The sequence below is a fragment of the Amphiprion ocellaris genome, chromosome 17 (genome assembly GCF_022539595.1).
Source record: "Amphiprion ocellaris isolate individual 3 ecotype Okinawa chromosome 17, ASM2253959v1, whole genome shotgun sequence".
Classification (NCBI taxonomy): Eukaryota; Metazoa; Chordata; class Actinopteri; family Pomacentridae; genus Amphiprion; species Amphiprion ocellaris.
Window position 1 is genome coordinate 14,046,500 of NC_072782.1, and position 15,464 is coordinate 14,061,963.

A 15,464-nucleotide genomic window follows, 5' to 3' on the forward strand; every position below is an offset into this window, starting at 1 on the left:
TTGCCCTCATTGTGTCATCTTCACAGACTGGACACCCTGGTGCAGTCGCAGGCCAGGGAGCTGTCACAACTGAGGCAGCAGATCAAGGAGAGCCGCAGGCTGGGAGCCCTGCAGCGTCGGCAGCTGGAAGAGCTGAACAAAGCTTTCAAGGAGCTGCTGCAGGCCGGTGAAGTGGACTACTACATGGGGGAGGTGGTCAAAGAGCAGCTGGACAAGAGCCTGAACATTCTGGACAGGCTGGAGGGACGGCTGGACAAAGGTAGCTGGTGGCTTTATCATAACTACATTCATTTTTTTTTTTTTTAAAGTTATTTTTTTGGCCTTTTTCAGCTTTTTATTGGATAGGCGTAGTGAGAGAGACAGGAAACGGGGGAAGACACGCAGCAAAGGGCCGCGAACGGGAATCGAACCCGGGCCGCTGCGTCGGGGACTAGCCCCTGTACATGGGTCACCCGCTTAACCCGTTGAGCTATACGGGCACCCCCCATAACTACATTCAATGTCTTTTGAGACATAGTGCTTTTAAGAGCCACACTAATAAAAACAAACGCAATAAAAACTGTACAAAACTCGGCTCACATGCGAATATAACACAATGTCAGATTCTCAAACTTAAAACTTATTGTCTATATTTAATAGGGACGTACAAAGCAATTGTGTTTTAGTCATATAAAACTAGTACTGCAGAAACTGATATAATGAAGAAAAGCAGCAGCTGCAATCAAAGATGAACACAGGAGAGCAGTCATTCATAACTGATTTGTATAGACGGCGCCGTGTCAGCATCTTTTCCTCTGTCTTGTAGGAGAATCTCATCTGGATAATGAGGATGTGGCAGCTCTGGAACTATCTCGCAGGTATGTCCTATACTATTCCATACTTCCATTCATTTAACTTTTTTTACTATCTTGCATGTTTTTTTGAAGCAGGTTCAGCAATTATCTGTGTTGCAGGAAAACAGTACACTGACTATGACACTATTACATCATGAAATCATATTAGAAGCAGGATTTCTACACTTCAATTTTTGTATGAATTTAACAATTGAGATATAACAAGTTTATCTAATCAACCTTTGGGGCACTGATAGACCGATTTTATTATTGTTGGTCAGAGCCAGGCTAGCTGTTTCCCTCTGTTTCTAGTCTTTGCTAAGCTAAACTAACCAGCTGCTGGTAAATTTAAGACATATTTTCCAAATTGTTGAACTCTTTGTTAAATAGCATAGACATTGCACACGGGTAAGACTTTCAAAACATAAAAGTGAAGTGCATTGCTCTTTACAATTAAGGAGTTGTCGGCTGTGCTGTTTGTCTCATGACCCTTTTAGAAGCCCCCCACTTCCACCCAGCCACTTGCCTTGTGACCCTGGGCTGTGTGTGTGTATTGTTGTTTTTGTATAGTGTCCTGCTGTTGGCCTAATTTTGTCTGTCAATGAAAACATTAAGGTTATGTGGCCCCTAACTGGGTCACTGGTGTCTCTCACAAAGTGGAGGGGGATAGGCACACCTCATGTCAATGTGCTGTTTAAAACACCAAGACATCATCATTCAACCTCTTTTAAACACTTTATACATTTTCATTTCCCCCAGTTGGCAGGAAAAAACAGAGAATTCTGAATGGTTTTCTCATGTTTCATTATGTTGTTTAGATACAAATAAAAAAATTGTAGAACTGTAGTATCTGTGCTTCAAAATTGACTTTACGCTCGCACAATGTTGTGATTAGCTTAGTGATTCATTATTTAACCACATTTGTGTATACTGAGATCAGAAAATAAAGTAGCTTGTGATAGTGAACATTAATCCATATTACTACTGACTGGGGCAGACTTTGGGAACTTCAGCAGACATCACAGTCACTGCTCTCCCAAGAGGAGAGCATGAGAGATCCTCCAGACAGCATGTCTAGAATCCAGGAAGAGATAGATGATCTGCGTCTGGAGCTAGAGGGCGAGAGAGAGCTGCTTCAGCAGCACATCAGCCTCCTTGTCCAGCAAAACCTCACCCTGGCTGAATGCACCAGGGAGCAGCTGGACCTGTGAGTGGGTTTGATCCAGGCATGACGTTTGCTGTGAACTCCTCTATCAGATTTTCCAGCTGTGTGTTTCTGCTGAAAGTTTTGTGAAAGCCCTCTTCGTAGGAGCGCTGTTTTCTATTTTGGGTGCTGTTCTTTTGCTCTCCAACACTCAACGAGATGAGGCGAGGGATAAAATCAAACTTCTGGGTGTTCTGAAACCGTGAGCCATCTCATCCTGCATTAACATGGCTCATTTCACCTCCTCCTAGGCTGGCAAAAGAGCTGCAAGAGAAGAACCGACTCATCCAGAGCCTGCAGAGCCAGATCAGAGGCCAGACTCCCAGCAGCCACCACAGCTCTCATTCTGATCTGTACCACTCAGACAGGACCTCTTCCTCCTGCCACAGCAGCCCAACCACACAAGGTGGCAACCGAGCTCACAGTAAGGATTTCCAAATGCAATTCTTAAACATAGTCTTAATGGAATTTATTTGTGAAAGGGTGTGAAAGCCAAGTCCAATTATAGTCTTATGTGACACAGATGATGGGCTCAGACAGGTATAGTGTGTGCTAGACTAGGATTAACTCAGTTTGCGCCATTAAAAATGCATATTTTCTCTATTCCTCGACCAGTGGAATGTCAGTGAGATTACCTGAGTCCTTGTCCACGGGCTTAGTCAGTGTATTCACTCCCTGTAATGGCACTTATTTTCCACTCAGATCCATTCTGTTGCAGTGAGGTGTCCCACAGGACAAAGCATGCTGGCCAAGGACAGAGCAGGTGTCCAGTTTCAATCCACCTCCACTTAAAGTTGCATTATTCAGTGGCACCTATCCGGTTCAATCTTCAAATTGTGTTTCTCATGAGGAAAAGGCTCAGTGAAGGCTATTACAGAGACAAGTGAAGCATGTAGATATGTGAGAGGTCCTGCAGAGGGGCCTGTAGACCCCAACTCACATTTCCCTGACTGCTACAACACCATGTGGTTGTTACCTGTTGTTGCAGTGGTTCATCTTGTTCTGTTGTTGCTTGTATAAGGCTGGAGGCAGTGTCAATGAATGCCATTCTGCTTTACCAGTTCCAGTTACAGAAGATGTAGTGATAATGAGTGATAAAGGGAAACAAAAAGGTACTTTGCACAAAAAATGGTCATCTTTAGTGTTACATTATCTATCTTTTGTTTTCTTCCTGTACGTGTTTAGGCCAACGACACCCCACTGATTGGCCAGGAGCAGCCGTCCCTCCTGTAGGAGGAGCTCAGGATGCAGGTGTGTCTGGTCACAGGGACACTGCCAGCCGACTGCAGGGCCTGCAGAGGGAAAACGGGCGGCTACAGGAGCAGCTGAGAAGCAGCGAGGAGCTCAACAACACCCTGCGCAGCGAACTGGACCTACATCGCTCAATCATGGCTCAGACCAGCTCCCACCATCAGGATCAGGATCATAGCCGCGACCAGGAGGGCTCAGGGCCACAAACAGAAGCACACAAACAAGACATTAGCTCACAAAAGAATACTGGCGAACAGCCTCGCACGATGAATTCAGGTAAATATGGAGCATCGGTAGGTTGATATTTGTTCAATTTAAGTCCATGACACACTAACACAACCTGTCAATTAAAGTAAAAGCTAAATAAATGGAATTGTGAGAGTATTTTCTTTTTTATGTTACTTGTTGGCTGATGAACATGGTGTGTACTTCGTCTGTTAAAGATACACTCTACTAATTTCACACCAAAAAAACTATTGAATTGCATCTTCTGTTGTAACATAAATAAATAAACTTAACTAAAACAAAAAAAAACAACGAAAGATGTTAAGAGTTATTTCAGTTTGAGCTTGAAGAATACAATTTTTTATCAGAAAGCCTGACAGAAAGTGTTATAAGTTTGGTTTTGTGATATTTTAAAGAAGCATTTACTATGCAGGGATGGCTGAACCAAAGTTTGCATCATGTTTCATTAGGGGAAATAAAAGCTGTTGTGTTTGTGTAGCTTGATCCATACTAGGCACTATAAATCATAATATTTTGTACTTTGCTACTTTTATTTTTACAGTTCCTTTTTTCATTGTGCTTATTGAAACTCCTCTGTTTTTATGAGTGCAATACTAAATCCTGCAGTGGTCTTGGTGGTGTTTTCTCACTGCTGCTTTTTCTCTTAATGAGACACTTGTAAAATTGTTGTAGATGTTGAGCTTACTTGTGCTTTTGTCTGTCTGTATGTGTCCTCCAAAGTTGTAGTGCATATAGCTCTCAGAAATACTACAAATCTCCACGTAGTACCGCTTTAATTAACCCTTGTTGCATATTTGTTAGATCTGCTGGCAGAACATCTGCAGGAGATCAGAGCTTTACGACAACGGCTGGAGGAAAGCATTCGCACCAACGACCGCCTCAGGGAACAGCTGGAGAAGAGACTAGCTGAGGTGGAGAAAGACCCAGGTACAGACAACTAACATCTAGACCTGTCCTGTCCTCTGTCTGACAGTCTTGTTGCCAGGATTATACTATCCAATCTAGTTATGCCCTAATACGTTGACTGACAAATACACATGTCTGTGCTGTGTTCAGCCGCCACCAACATCTTCATCCACGGCAACGAGGAGCAGGGTCAGCTGGCTAACGAAGTGCGATTCCTCTGGGGACAAAACCAAGCCCTGAAGGAGCAACTCAACATGGGATCTAGAGGTAGAAACACATTTTCTTGCAAAATTTTTCATTGCTGTCTACACCTTTTCATTCCAATAAAGGTAGGGAGGCAGTGTTTTCCCAAATACAAACTTACATCTCCTTTCTGGTTATCAAATATATGCACATGCACTAGTGCAATTTCATAGCTTCCATGAAAACGCACACTTTTATTCATGTGCTAACATAACTGCACAAGGGTTTTCTAATCATCAATTAGCCTTTCAACACCATTAGCTAACACAATGTAGCATTAGAACACAGGAGTGATGGTTGCTGGAAATGTTCCTCTGTACCCCTATGGAGATATTCCATTAAAAATCAGCCGTTTCCAGCTAGAATAGTCATTTACCACATTAACAATGTCTAGACTGTATTTCTGATTAATTTATTGTTATCTTCATTGAAAAAAAACTGCTTTTCTTTCAAAAATAAGAACACTTCTAAGTGACCCAAAATTTTTGAATGGTAGTGTATCCATTACTCATAAGGTTCCGAACACTGACTTACAGACATCTTTTTTTTCCTTCAGACAAGCAGAAAGAGAACGAAAAGCTACGGGAAACTCTTGCCAGGCGAACAGCCAAATTGGAGCAGAGTAGGAAGGAGTGTGAAGCTCTTAGACAGGAAAACAGCCGACTGCTGGAGAGACTGGAGCTCAGCAGCCAGGAAAACTCACAGCTGCAGGACTCACTGCACTACAGCAAAGAGGAGCTGCACAGGTACACACACACACACACACACACACACACACACACACACACACACACACACACACACACACACACACAGGTACGATCTTTGCATCAGTACAACTGCAAACTCTTGTGGACCACACACTTCCAAATGTCTCCTCCCAGTACACACAATATCATTACTACGCTCCTCCGTGCAACCTGAAACTACACACGGCTACTAATTACCCTTCTAAAGAGTCATTACTATTACTATTATTCCATACTATTAGTACAACTCTGAAACTTGAGAGTCTATCATTTGAAGGCTCATCCATGAGCACACACATGCACATGCTACAATGGTGGTATGTGACCTCTTGCCCCAGGTCTTACTGACACAGTTGAATGAGGCTGAAACTGAAAACCAGGATTCTAGTTTACTGTCAGATCACATCTCCTCTCCCTTTCGCTCACTTGTCACACCTGAGTGTGTGCATCGTTGTGTAGTATATACATTAGGCTTATTGTGTTTTTGTGCTTTTTTTGCTGCTTTTTTAAAAAGGTGCAGTTTATATCCCTGCACAAATAACAGTTTCCGGTTGTAAGGACAAACTTTTGAAACAATTTCTCCGCGTATAGAAACGAATGATTAGAAATGAGGAACTGATGATTATTTTCACACAGATTTTTAATGAAAGTGTAAGTGCTTCTAAATTGTCATGGTGTACCATACTTCCAATCTTACATTTTTGAATTTTCTATTTTTCTGTTTCCAGGTTGCAGTGTGAGATGAAGCTCCAGAGGCAGCAGCTGTCCGACTCCCAGCATCTCCTTCAGTCACTTCGGGTGGAACTACAAGTTTATGAAAAGATGAAGACTGACTCTAACAAACACAAAGGTGCTCCATATTTTCAGAGAATAAAATGTATTATTTCTTGCAATCGATATCATTCAGTATTTATTTATTTTTATTAGATTTGTGTTGGAATACAGGCAGATTGATAGACACTGATATGATCTACTAATCACAAGTGAAGACTGAGCAAATGAACATGACTGTCTGATCGAGATTATTTTTTAAGACTGTATCATTGAAACATAATGAGAAGGTAATTTTGAGACAAAAATCCACTTGTCACTGCTCTCTGGTGGACAAACTATGTAATAGTGCCAGTTTTTAATTGTCAAACATTTGCCCAGCATATTTACCAATAGGACTCGACCGATATGGATTTTTTGAGGCCGATGGTGATTCCGATATTTGGCAGAGAAAAATTGTGATAACCGATTAATTGGCCGATTAATTTCAAAAATATATAATGAATAAAACAACTTCTCTTTTGGTCCCTTAACGGTAACAACAACAAAGATATGAATTACAGGCAGAACAGTTTACTGTTTTACAATACTTCGTCCTTTTGTATTTGTTTAACTTTACAACAGAGGAATTTTCAAGTACAAACACATGCAACAAAGCATTAAACCTCTGGGAAATTATATAACCTTAAAAATGTCAATCTATAGATAAGTTATGAAATGCATCTTGTCTTGTATTTCTTGTTGCTGCAATTTAGAGGTAGGCTATAGTACAGGTGAAGTTGGCAAAACATTATTTCTGCAGCCCTCTGATGCCCTTTAATGTTAAATCACATTTTCTCTACTCCATTGTTTTCTTTGCCATGAAGTCAGGACTCATGAACCAAAATAAAAACCCAGAGGCGCCTTCCTCAAATCTCAGAACATGTCATCTTTTTTTTAAAAATTATTTTTTTGGCCTTTTATCAGCTTTATTGAATAGGTGCAGTGAGAGAGAGAGACAGGAAATGGGAGAAGAGTCGGGGAAGACATGCAGCAAAGGGCCGCGAGCGGGAATCGAACCCGGGCCAGCTGCGTTGGGAACCAGCCCCTGTACATGAGTCGCCCGCTCAACGCGTTGAGCTATACGGGTGCCCCAGAACATGTCATCTTTGACAGAGTTGCATTTTAAATATATAATGGTCACAAATAGTGTGACACTAATGTTCCTCCATAACAACACACAGTGAGTTGCTGTTACAGCCTGGGTCACGTCATAGTATTTTCTGACAAAGTAAAACTAAGAGTGACATGACATCATGACGGTTGCTGAAGACAGACAGTAATGTTCATCATTTTAACTTGTAATGCCTGCACTGAATAATCTCCCTCCTCTCTGCTTTCACATCGCTCCGATAAATCGGTCGGGCTCTATTTACCAATACATCTGCAAAAAGCTGATATTGGCTCAGATATGAGCGACTCGGGAGTGGAAATAAGAAACAAGAGAACAATATAAAGTTATAGCTGTGCACTTTTATCCTCATCGCCAGTAAGCTTTACTCAGAGCTGTTTGACAGCTTGTAGAAATGTGATTTGAGTAGTGCAGTGTTTACTTGTGAATCTTTAGCTCCAGTAAGCTTTTGCTCTTAACCTATGTCTCTTGTTTGTTTTTATATAGCTAATAAGAGGATATTTATTTTTCTTTCATTGTACAGAATCCACTGAGATGACTCAGGATCCCGTCCCCGCCTCGTCCTCCGGCTCTGTGGACCTGGGGGAGCTGCTGTCAGAGATCAGACACCTGAGGCTGCAGCTGGAGAGGAGCATCCAGACCAACACGGCTCTTCGGCAGAGACTGGAAGAGCAGCTGCTCAGAGGACCCAATCGCTCAGAAACCATCAACATCAACTACCTGCTGTCCTCGCCAGGTAAACACAAGGCACATTCCCATCTGCCAGTGAACTTTTAAACGTACAAGGAGGTGTGTAACATCACAGAGAAATCTGCCAGGTCATGTCAGTTCTGGTTTTTGTACTCTAGATGAAGGAGGGAGGTCACCGGGTCGTGATGGCTGTGATCCTCACCGCCACACATTTCAGAGTCACAATGAACACACCAGTGTCTTTCATGGTAAGAAAGCCTTCTCAGAGCTGTCATGATGCCTAATTATAGGAACCTTCTTAAAGTCCAGTTGGATTGATTTAAACAACTTTGGATAACCATGACCTGGATGAATGAGAAACTACACAGACAAGTACAAGTAAATGCATATTGGGTGCCCAGATAGCTCAGCTGGTTGAGCGAGTGACCCATGTATGCAGTGGCCTGGGTTCGATTCCAGCTCACGGCCCTTTTCTGCATGTCTTCCCCCCAATTCTTTTCCCTGTCTGCCTCTTAACTGTGCCTATCAAATAAAGCCAAAAAAACTAAAGTAAATGCATATTAGAGAACAACTGGCAGCATTTTAAAGCATCTGGCCATGTTTAAATCTTTTCAGACATGAAACATCATGCTCATTCAGAGGTGGATGGTGGGTCAGTAAGCAGCAGTTCCAGTGACAGCATCTCTGGTGCTCCTTCTCGATTGGTGCCGGGCCACCGAATGTGGGCCAATCGCAACGGCCGCCATGTTTTGGGCTTGATCGAAGACTACAACGCTCTCCGCAAGCAGATCTCAGAGGGCCGTAAGCTGTCGCGTAGCATGGACACACAACTGCAGGAGTGTCTGTACACACTCAAACAGCAGAGCTCTGACAACAGGGTATGTTTGAGGTTGCACTTTATACAATAGGAATACATTTTAATAATGTTTAAATCAGACTTACCTTTCCAGAATTTGCACTTATTCTGTGTAACAACTAATGTTTTCATTGGCATTATTGTTTGTACATCTTCATAGGTGATGGAGCAGCAGCATCTGAAGACTTTATCCAGCAGCACAAACACCATGCAGCAGGTGTTGGAGGAGGCTGGCCGGCTGCTCAAACTGGTGTGGAGAGTCTCTCTGCCAGCTGGTACCACGGTAGCAGACAGCTGCAACAACCAGCAGGTAGAAACACACACAAGCACACACATTGGATCTACTCTATCTGTTGAAGTGTCAATGAACCAAATCCTTTTCTGTTCTCCTCCAAATTAGGATGAACTGCTGAAAAATGAGATATCCAGACTGAAGAGCAGGCTGTCGCAGCAGGAGAGGATGCTGAGTGGAGCAGTCAAACGTCTCCGCACCACCAACCAGCTCAAAGAGGGAATGGAAAGAGTCATCATCGATCAATGTATGATTATCTGCTTTTACTTACACTGCTTGTACTGTATGGATGAACTGAAGTTGTACTGGAGGATTAGAAAATTAACCGATAGCCATTTTAAGAATAGATATATCAAACCAAAATCTCCTACAGTCTCTCATTCTCAATTTTCCAAGGTATAAATACAAAATAGAATTTCCAATTGAATATTTTATCTGTTTTGGACTATTCATTTATGAATAAAATACTAGCCAGCTGTTATTCATGTGGCTTGATGTAGGCGCCTCTGTACAACAGTATGTAAATGACTGTATATGTTATTATTTCCATTCTTTAGTGTCTCTAACCCACGGAGTGCTGAAGAAAGCCAGGGGGAATTTAGAGGTGAGTCTAATCAAAAACCCACAACCCAGTGATAAGATGTCAAACTAATGTTCTGGTCCCCGATGGTAAATTCTCCTTCAGTGAGTCACTCTTCTTTTCCTTCTCATTCTCTCTGTGAAATAACGGTAGACAAATTACTGTACCCTCTTTGGCCTGAAAGGCCTGTCTGGAGGACCAGACGAAGGTCAGTGTTGTTGGGTTGCAGGCTTTCAGAGTGATCTTATGCATGACTTTCATGACACCCTGGTGATCTGATTTTATCTCCTGCATGAAGCAGATACCAAGATATGAATGTGTCATCAGATACGCTGAGTTTTGAGTTTTCCAGTTTCACTTTGCAAAATCCAATAGTCACATTGTACTGTAAATCCTACCACTGTATCTGTCTTGGACACAGGATGAGTAGGATTTAGCTGGCTGCACCTATATCATGCTGTGTTTGGGCAAAAATTTGATTTATAATTTATGCTGCATGAAGAGCCTTTTCTACTTGGCTGAGGCATCTTTAAAGGAGCTATTCAGCATTTTGGAGAATATGCTCCTTCCCTCTCTTGCCTACAGTCACACTTTCACTGGTGTTTGTTTCATAAGAAGCTATAGCCAGGAGACAGTTAGCTTAGCATAAAAGCTGATAGCCTCGCTCTGTCCAAAGGAAAAAAAAATAGCACCTCTGAAATGTACAAATTAATATGTTATTTCTTGTTTGTTTAAAGTGTACAAGAACTGGAGTATAAAAACAGGTTGTCATCACATTGTTCTCTGTAAAAAAGAAAACGTATATACATTATATATATTGTTATTATTGGATACCTGATATACATATCAATCACATATGTTGCAGTTCTTCAGTCCCTCCCCAGGAAGTTTTCCAACCATTCACACCTTGATTTATACTAGCCTCTGGCCATTATCGAGCCAGTGAGTGATGTGAGTTGCTAGCCAGTTAGAACTGAGGAAGCCTCTTGGATAAAAGGTGAAACATGTTTGGACCAAAAAGAAGCTCAGTTGCCTTCAACCAAAGCATGAAACCATAACCTGGACAACTGAGAATCGACAGGGATGATATGAAACAGACATAATATGAATCTAACCTGGTGGCTGGTGAGCTTTAGAGGAGCTGTTAGGAGGATTTTTGAGCTGCGGACAGTCAGACTATCTGCTTCACTTTGTTTTCAGTCTTTACGATCATCTAACATCTTCTGGCTATAACTTCATATTGAACAGACTCTAAGCAAAAAGTTTAGCGAGCATATTGATCGAAATGTAACAGTTGCTTCAGAAAACAAGATGGCAGATGCATGTGTCTGGAAGCACTTAGTATTGTTTCTATTTTTTGGCTTCATTGCCAGCTGGTTTTATCCTGCATGTCTGAGACTAAAGTTGTAAAACATGGAGCCTCACAAGGATCACACTGGGAGTTTTTTGATTTTATACTTCCTCACAATTTACATTCCTTTGGATCCGTATGAACGTTTGTTCCATTGATAATACACTGTCTGTTTAGGGACACACTGCACATACTATGGAAAGGAGAGATGATGTGGCACTTCAATTTATTGCTTATTATTTGATCTCTGGCAGCATTCAGCTCCTAGATTTATTGTTTTGTGTTAAAAAATACCATAATTTGGGGAAAAATGTCAATTGGCCCAAGGTGAGAACCCAAAGATATTTACTCCGCCAAGCAATGGCGAAGTTGTGATAATTGGCATACGTTTGTCTGTAAATCTGTTTGGCTACTTTAGTATGTCGTCCAAAATGTGGAAAAAACGTCATAGTTTAGTATGTCATCCAAAATGTTAAAAAAACGTCATAGTTTAGTATGTCGTCCAAAATGTAAAAAAAACGTCATAGTTTAGTATGTCATCCAAAATGTAAAAAAAAGTCATAGTTTAGTATGTCGTCCAAAATGTCACAAAAACATCATAGTTTAGTACGTCGTCCAAAATGTGAAAAAACTTCAGTTTAGTATGTCATCCAAAATGTCACAAAAACATCATAGTTTAGTATGTCGTCCAAAATGTCACTAAAACATCATAGTTTAGTATGTCGTCCAAAATGTCACTACGTCATAATTTAGTATGTCGTCCAAAATGTGGAAAAAACATCATAGTTTAGTATGTCGTCCAAAATGTGAAAAAACCTCATAGTTTAGTATGTCGTCCAAAATGTGACAAAAACATCATAGTTTAGTATGTCGTCCAAAATGTCACTACAACGTCATAGTTTAGTATGTCGTCCAAAATGTGGAAAAAAGTCATAGTTTAGTATGTCGTCCAAAATGTGAAAAAACGTCATAGTTTAGTATGTCGTCCAAAATGTGACAAAAACGTCATAGTTTAGTATGTCGTCCAAACTGTGGAAAAAACGTCAGTTTAGCATGTCGTCCAAAATGTCACTACAACGTCATAGTTTAGTATGTCGTCCAAAATGTGGAAAAAACGTCAGAGTTTAGTATGTCGTCCAAAATGTGAAAAAACTTCAGTTTAGTATGTCATCCAAAATGTCACAAAAACATCATAGTTTAGTATGTCGTCCAAAATGTGAAAAAACGTCATAGTTTAGTATGTCGTCCAAAATGTGAAAAAACGTCATAGTTTAGTATGTCGTCCAAAATGTGACAAAAACATCATAGTTTAGTATGTCGTCCAAAATGTCACTACAACGTCATAGTTTAGTATGTCGTCCAAAATGTGGAAAAAAGTCATAGTTTAGTATGTCGTCCAAAATGTGAAAAAACGTCATAGTTTAGTATGTCGTCCAAAATGTGACAAAAACGTCATAGTTTAGTATGTCGTCCAAACTGTGGAAAAAACGTCAGTTTAGCATGACGTCCAAAATGTCACTACAACGTCATAGTTTAGTATGTCGTCCAAAATGTGGAAAAAACGTCAGAGTTTAGTATGTCGTCCAAAATGTGAAAAAACTTCAGTTTAGTATGTCATCCAAAATGTCACAAAAACATCATAGTTTAGTATGTCGTCCAAAATGTGACAAAAACGTCTTACTGTACTATGTCGAAAAAAAATGTGATTTTTCAAACATGTCGTAAAAACGTGCCATATGATGAAATAATGTAAAGGAGGCCATGAAAAACACTCCAGAAAGGTTTTGTTTAAAAAAAAACATTATCATGAATTTTGGCGTTAAAAAAACGCCTTACTATACTATGTCGAAAAAAAATACGATTTTTCCAACATGTTGTAAAAATGTGCCATATGATGAAATAATGTGAAGGAGGCCGTGAAAAACACTCCGGAAAGGTTTTCTTTCAAAAAAAAACAAAGATCATGAATTTTGGCGCAAAAAAACGCCTTACTATACTATGTCGAAAAAAAATGCGATTTTTCAAACATGTTGTAAAAACGTGCCATATGATGAAATAATGTAAAGGACGCTATGAAAAACACTCCAGAAAGGTTTTCTTTGAAAAAAAAAATCAGGAATTTTGGCGTGAAAAAAACGCCTTACTATACTATGTCCAAAAAAAAAAGCGATTTTTCAAACATGTCGTAAAAACGTGCCATATGATGAAATTATGTAAAGGAGGCCATGAAAAACACTCCAGAAAGGTTTTCTTTGAAAAAAAAATCATGAATTTTGGCGCAAAAAAATGCCTTACTATACTATGTCGAAAAAAAAATGCGATTTTTCAAACATGTCGTGAAAACATGCCATATGATGAAATAATGTGAAAGAGTGCCGTGAAGAACACTCCAGAAAGGTTTTCTTTGAAAAAAAAAATCATCATGAATTTTGGCGCAAAAAAAACGCCTTACTATACTATGTCGAAAAAAAATGCGATTTTTCAAACATGTTGTAAAAACGTGCCATATGATGAAATAATGTGAAGGAGGCCGTGAAAAAACTCCAGAAAGGTTTTCTTTAAAAAAAAAAAAATGATCATGAATTTTGGCGCAAAAAAACGCCTTACTATACTATGTCGAAAAAAAATGCGATTTTTCAAACATGTCGTAAAAATGTGCCATATGATGAAATAATGTAAAGGAGGCCATGAAAAACACTCCAGAAAGGTTTTCTTTGAAAAAAAATTCATCATGAATTTTGGCGCAAAAAAAACGCCTTACTATACTATGTTGAAAAAAAATGCGATTTTTCAAACATGTTGTAAAAACGTGCCATATGATGAAATAATGTAAAGGAGGCCGTGAAAAACACTCCAGAAAGGTTTTCTTTGAAAAAAACATTATCATGAATTTTGGCGCAAAAAAAACGCCTTACTATACTATGTCGAAAAAAAAATGCGATTTTTCAAACATGTTGTAAAAACGTGCCATATGATGAAATAATGTAAAGGACGCCATGAAAAACACTCCAGAAAGGTTTTCTTTGAAAAAAAAATCATCATGAATTTTGGCGCAAAAAAAACGCCTTACTATACTATGTCGAAAAAAAATGCGATTTTTCAAACATGTTGTAAAAACGTGCCATATGATGAAATAATGTAAAGGAGGCCATGAAAAACACTCCAGAAAGGTTTTCTTTGAAAAAAAAAAAATCATGAATTTTGGCGCAAAAAAATGCCTTACTATACTATGTCGAAAAAAAATGCGATTTTTCAAACATGTTGTAAAAACGTGCCATATGATGAAATAATGTAAAGGACGCCATGAAAAACACTCCAGAAAGGTTTTCTTTGAAAAAAAAATCATCATGAATTTTGGCGCAAAAAAACGCCTTACTATACTATGTCGAAAAAAAATGTGATTTTTCAAACATGTCGTAAAAATGTGCCATATGATGAAATAATGTAAAGGAGGCCATGAAAAACACTCCAGAAAGGTTTTGTTTAAACAAAAAACATTATCATGAATTTTGGCGTTAAAAAAACGCCTTACTATACTATGTCGAAAAAAAATGCGATTTTTCAAACATGTCGTGAAAACATGCCATATGATGAAATAATGTGAAAGAGTGCCGTGAAGAACACTCCAGAAAGGTTTTCTTTGAAAAAAAAATCATCATGAATTTTGGCGCAAAAAAAACGCCTTACTATACTATGTCGAAAAAATATGTGATTTTTCAAACATGTTGTAAAAACGTGCCATATGATGAAATAATGTAAAGGAGGCCGTGAAAAACACTCCAGAAAGGTTTTCTTTGAAAAAAAAATAATCATGAATTTTGGCGCAAAAAAAACGCCTTACTATACTATGTCGAAAAAAAATGCGATTTTTCAAACATGTTGTAAAAACGTGCCATATGATGAAATAATGTAAAGGACGGCCATGAAAAACACTCCAGAAAGGTTTTCTTTGAAAAAAAAATCATCATGAATTTTGGCGCAAAAAAAACGCCTTACTATACTATGTCGAAAAAAAATGCGATTTTTCAAACATGTTGTAAAAACGTGCCATATGATGAAATAATGTAAAGGAGGCCGTGAAAAACACTCCAGAAAGGTTTTCTTTGAAAAAAAAAATGATCATGAATTTTGGCGCAAAAAAAACGCCTTACTATACTATGTCGAAAAAAAATGCGATTTTTCAAACATGTCGTAAAAACGTGCCATATGATGAAATAATGTAAAGGAGGCCATGAAAAACACTCCAGAAAGGTTTTCTTTGGAAAAAAAAAATCATGAATTTTGGCGCAAAAAAAATGCCTTTTATATATTTGGAAAAAAA

At 39.3% G+C, this 15,464-nt stretch overlaps 1 protein-coding gene across 5 annotated transcripts in view; it reads left to right on the forward strand.

Annotated features, from left to right (window-relative positions):
• The window catches only part of cdk5rap2 (CDK5 regulatory subunit associated protein 2), a 47,161-nt gene that overhangs the window by 25,703 nt on the left and 5,994 nt on the right, over positions 1-15,464 (forward strand). For 4 of the 5 annotated variants that reach the window (XM_055019022.1, XM_055019019.1, XM_055019020.1 and 1 more), the window contains 15 exons: positions 27-259; positions 806-857; positions 2,289-2,461; positions 3,223-3,564; positions 4,336-4,461; positions 4,591-4,707; positions 5,240-5,429; positions 6,161-6,282; positions 7,898-8,110; positions 8,223-8,312; positions 8,680-8,942; positions 9,081-9,230; positions 9,321-9,459; positions 9,770-9,816; positions 9,946-10,000. In XM_055019022.1, the coding sequence (XP_054874997.1) occupies positions 27-259; positions 806-857; positions 2,289-2,461; positions 3,223-3,564; positions 4,336-4,461; positions 4,591-4,707; positions 5,240-5,429; positions 6,161-6,282; positions 7,898-8,110; positions 8,223-8,312; positions 8,680-8,942; positions 9,081-9,230; positions 9,321-9,459; positions 9,770-9,816; positions 9,946-10,000 (2,312 nt within the window). The remainder of the gene's footprint in view (positions 1-26; positions 260-805; positions 858-2,288; positions 2,462-3,222; positions 3,565-4,335; positions 4,462-4,590; positions 4,708-5,239; positions 5,430-6,160; positions 6,283-7,897; positions 8,111-8,222; positions 8,313-8,679; positions 8,943-9,080; positions 9,231-9,320; positions 9,460-9,769; positions 9,817-9,945; positions 10,001-15,464) is intronic. The other variant, XM_055019023.1, reaches the window with a different exon arrangement.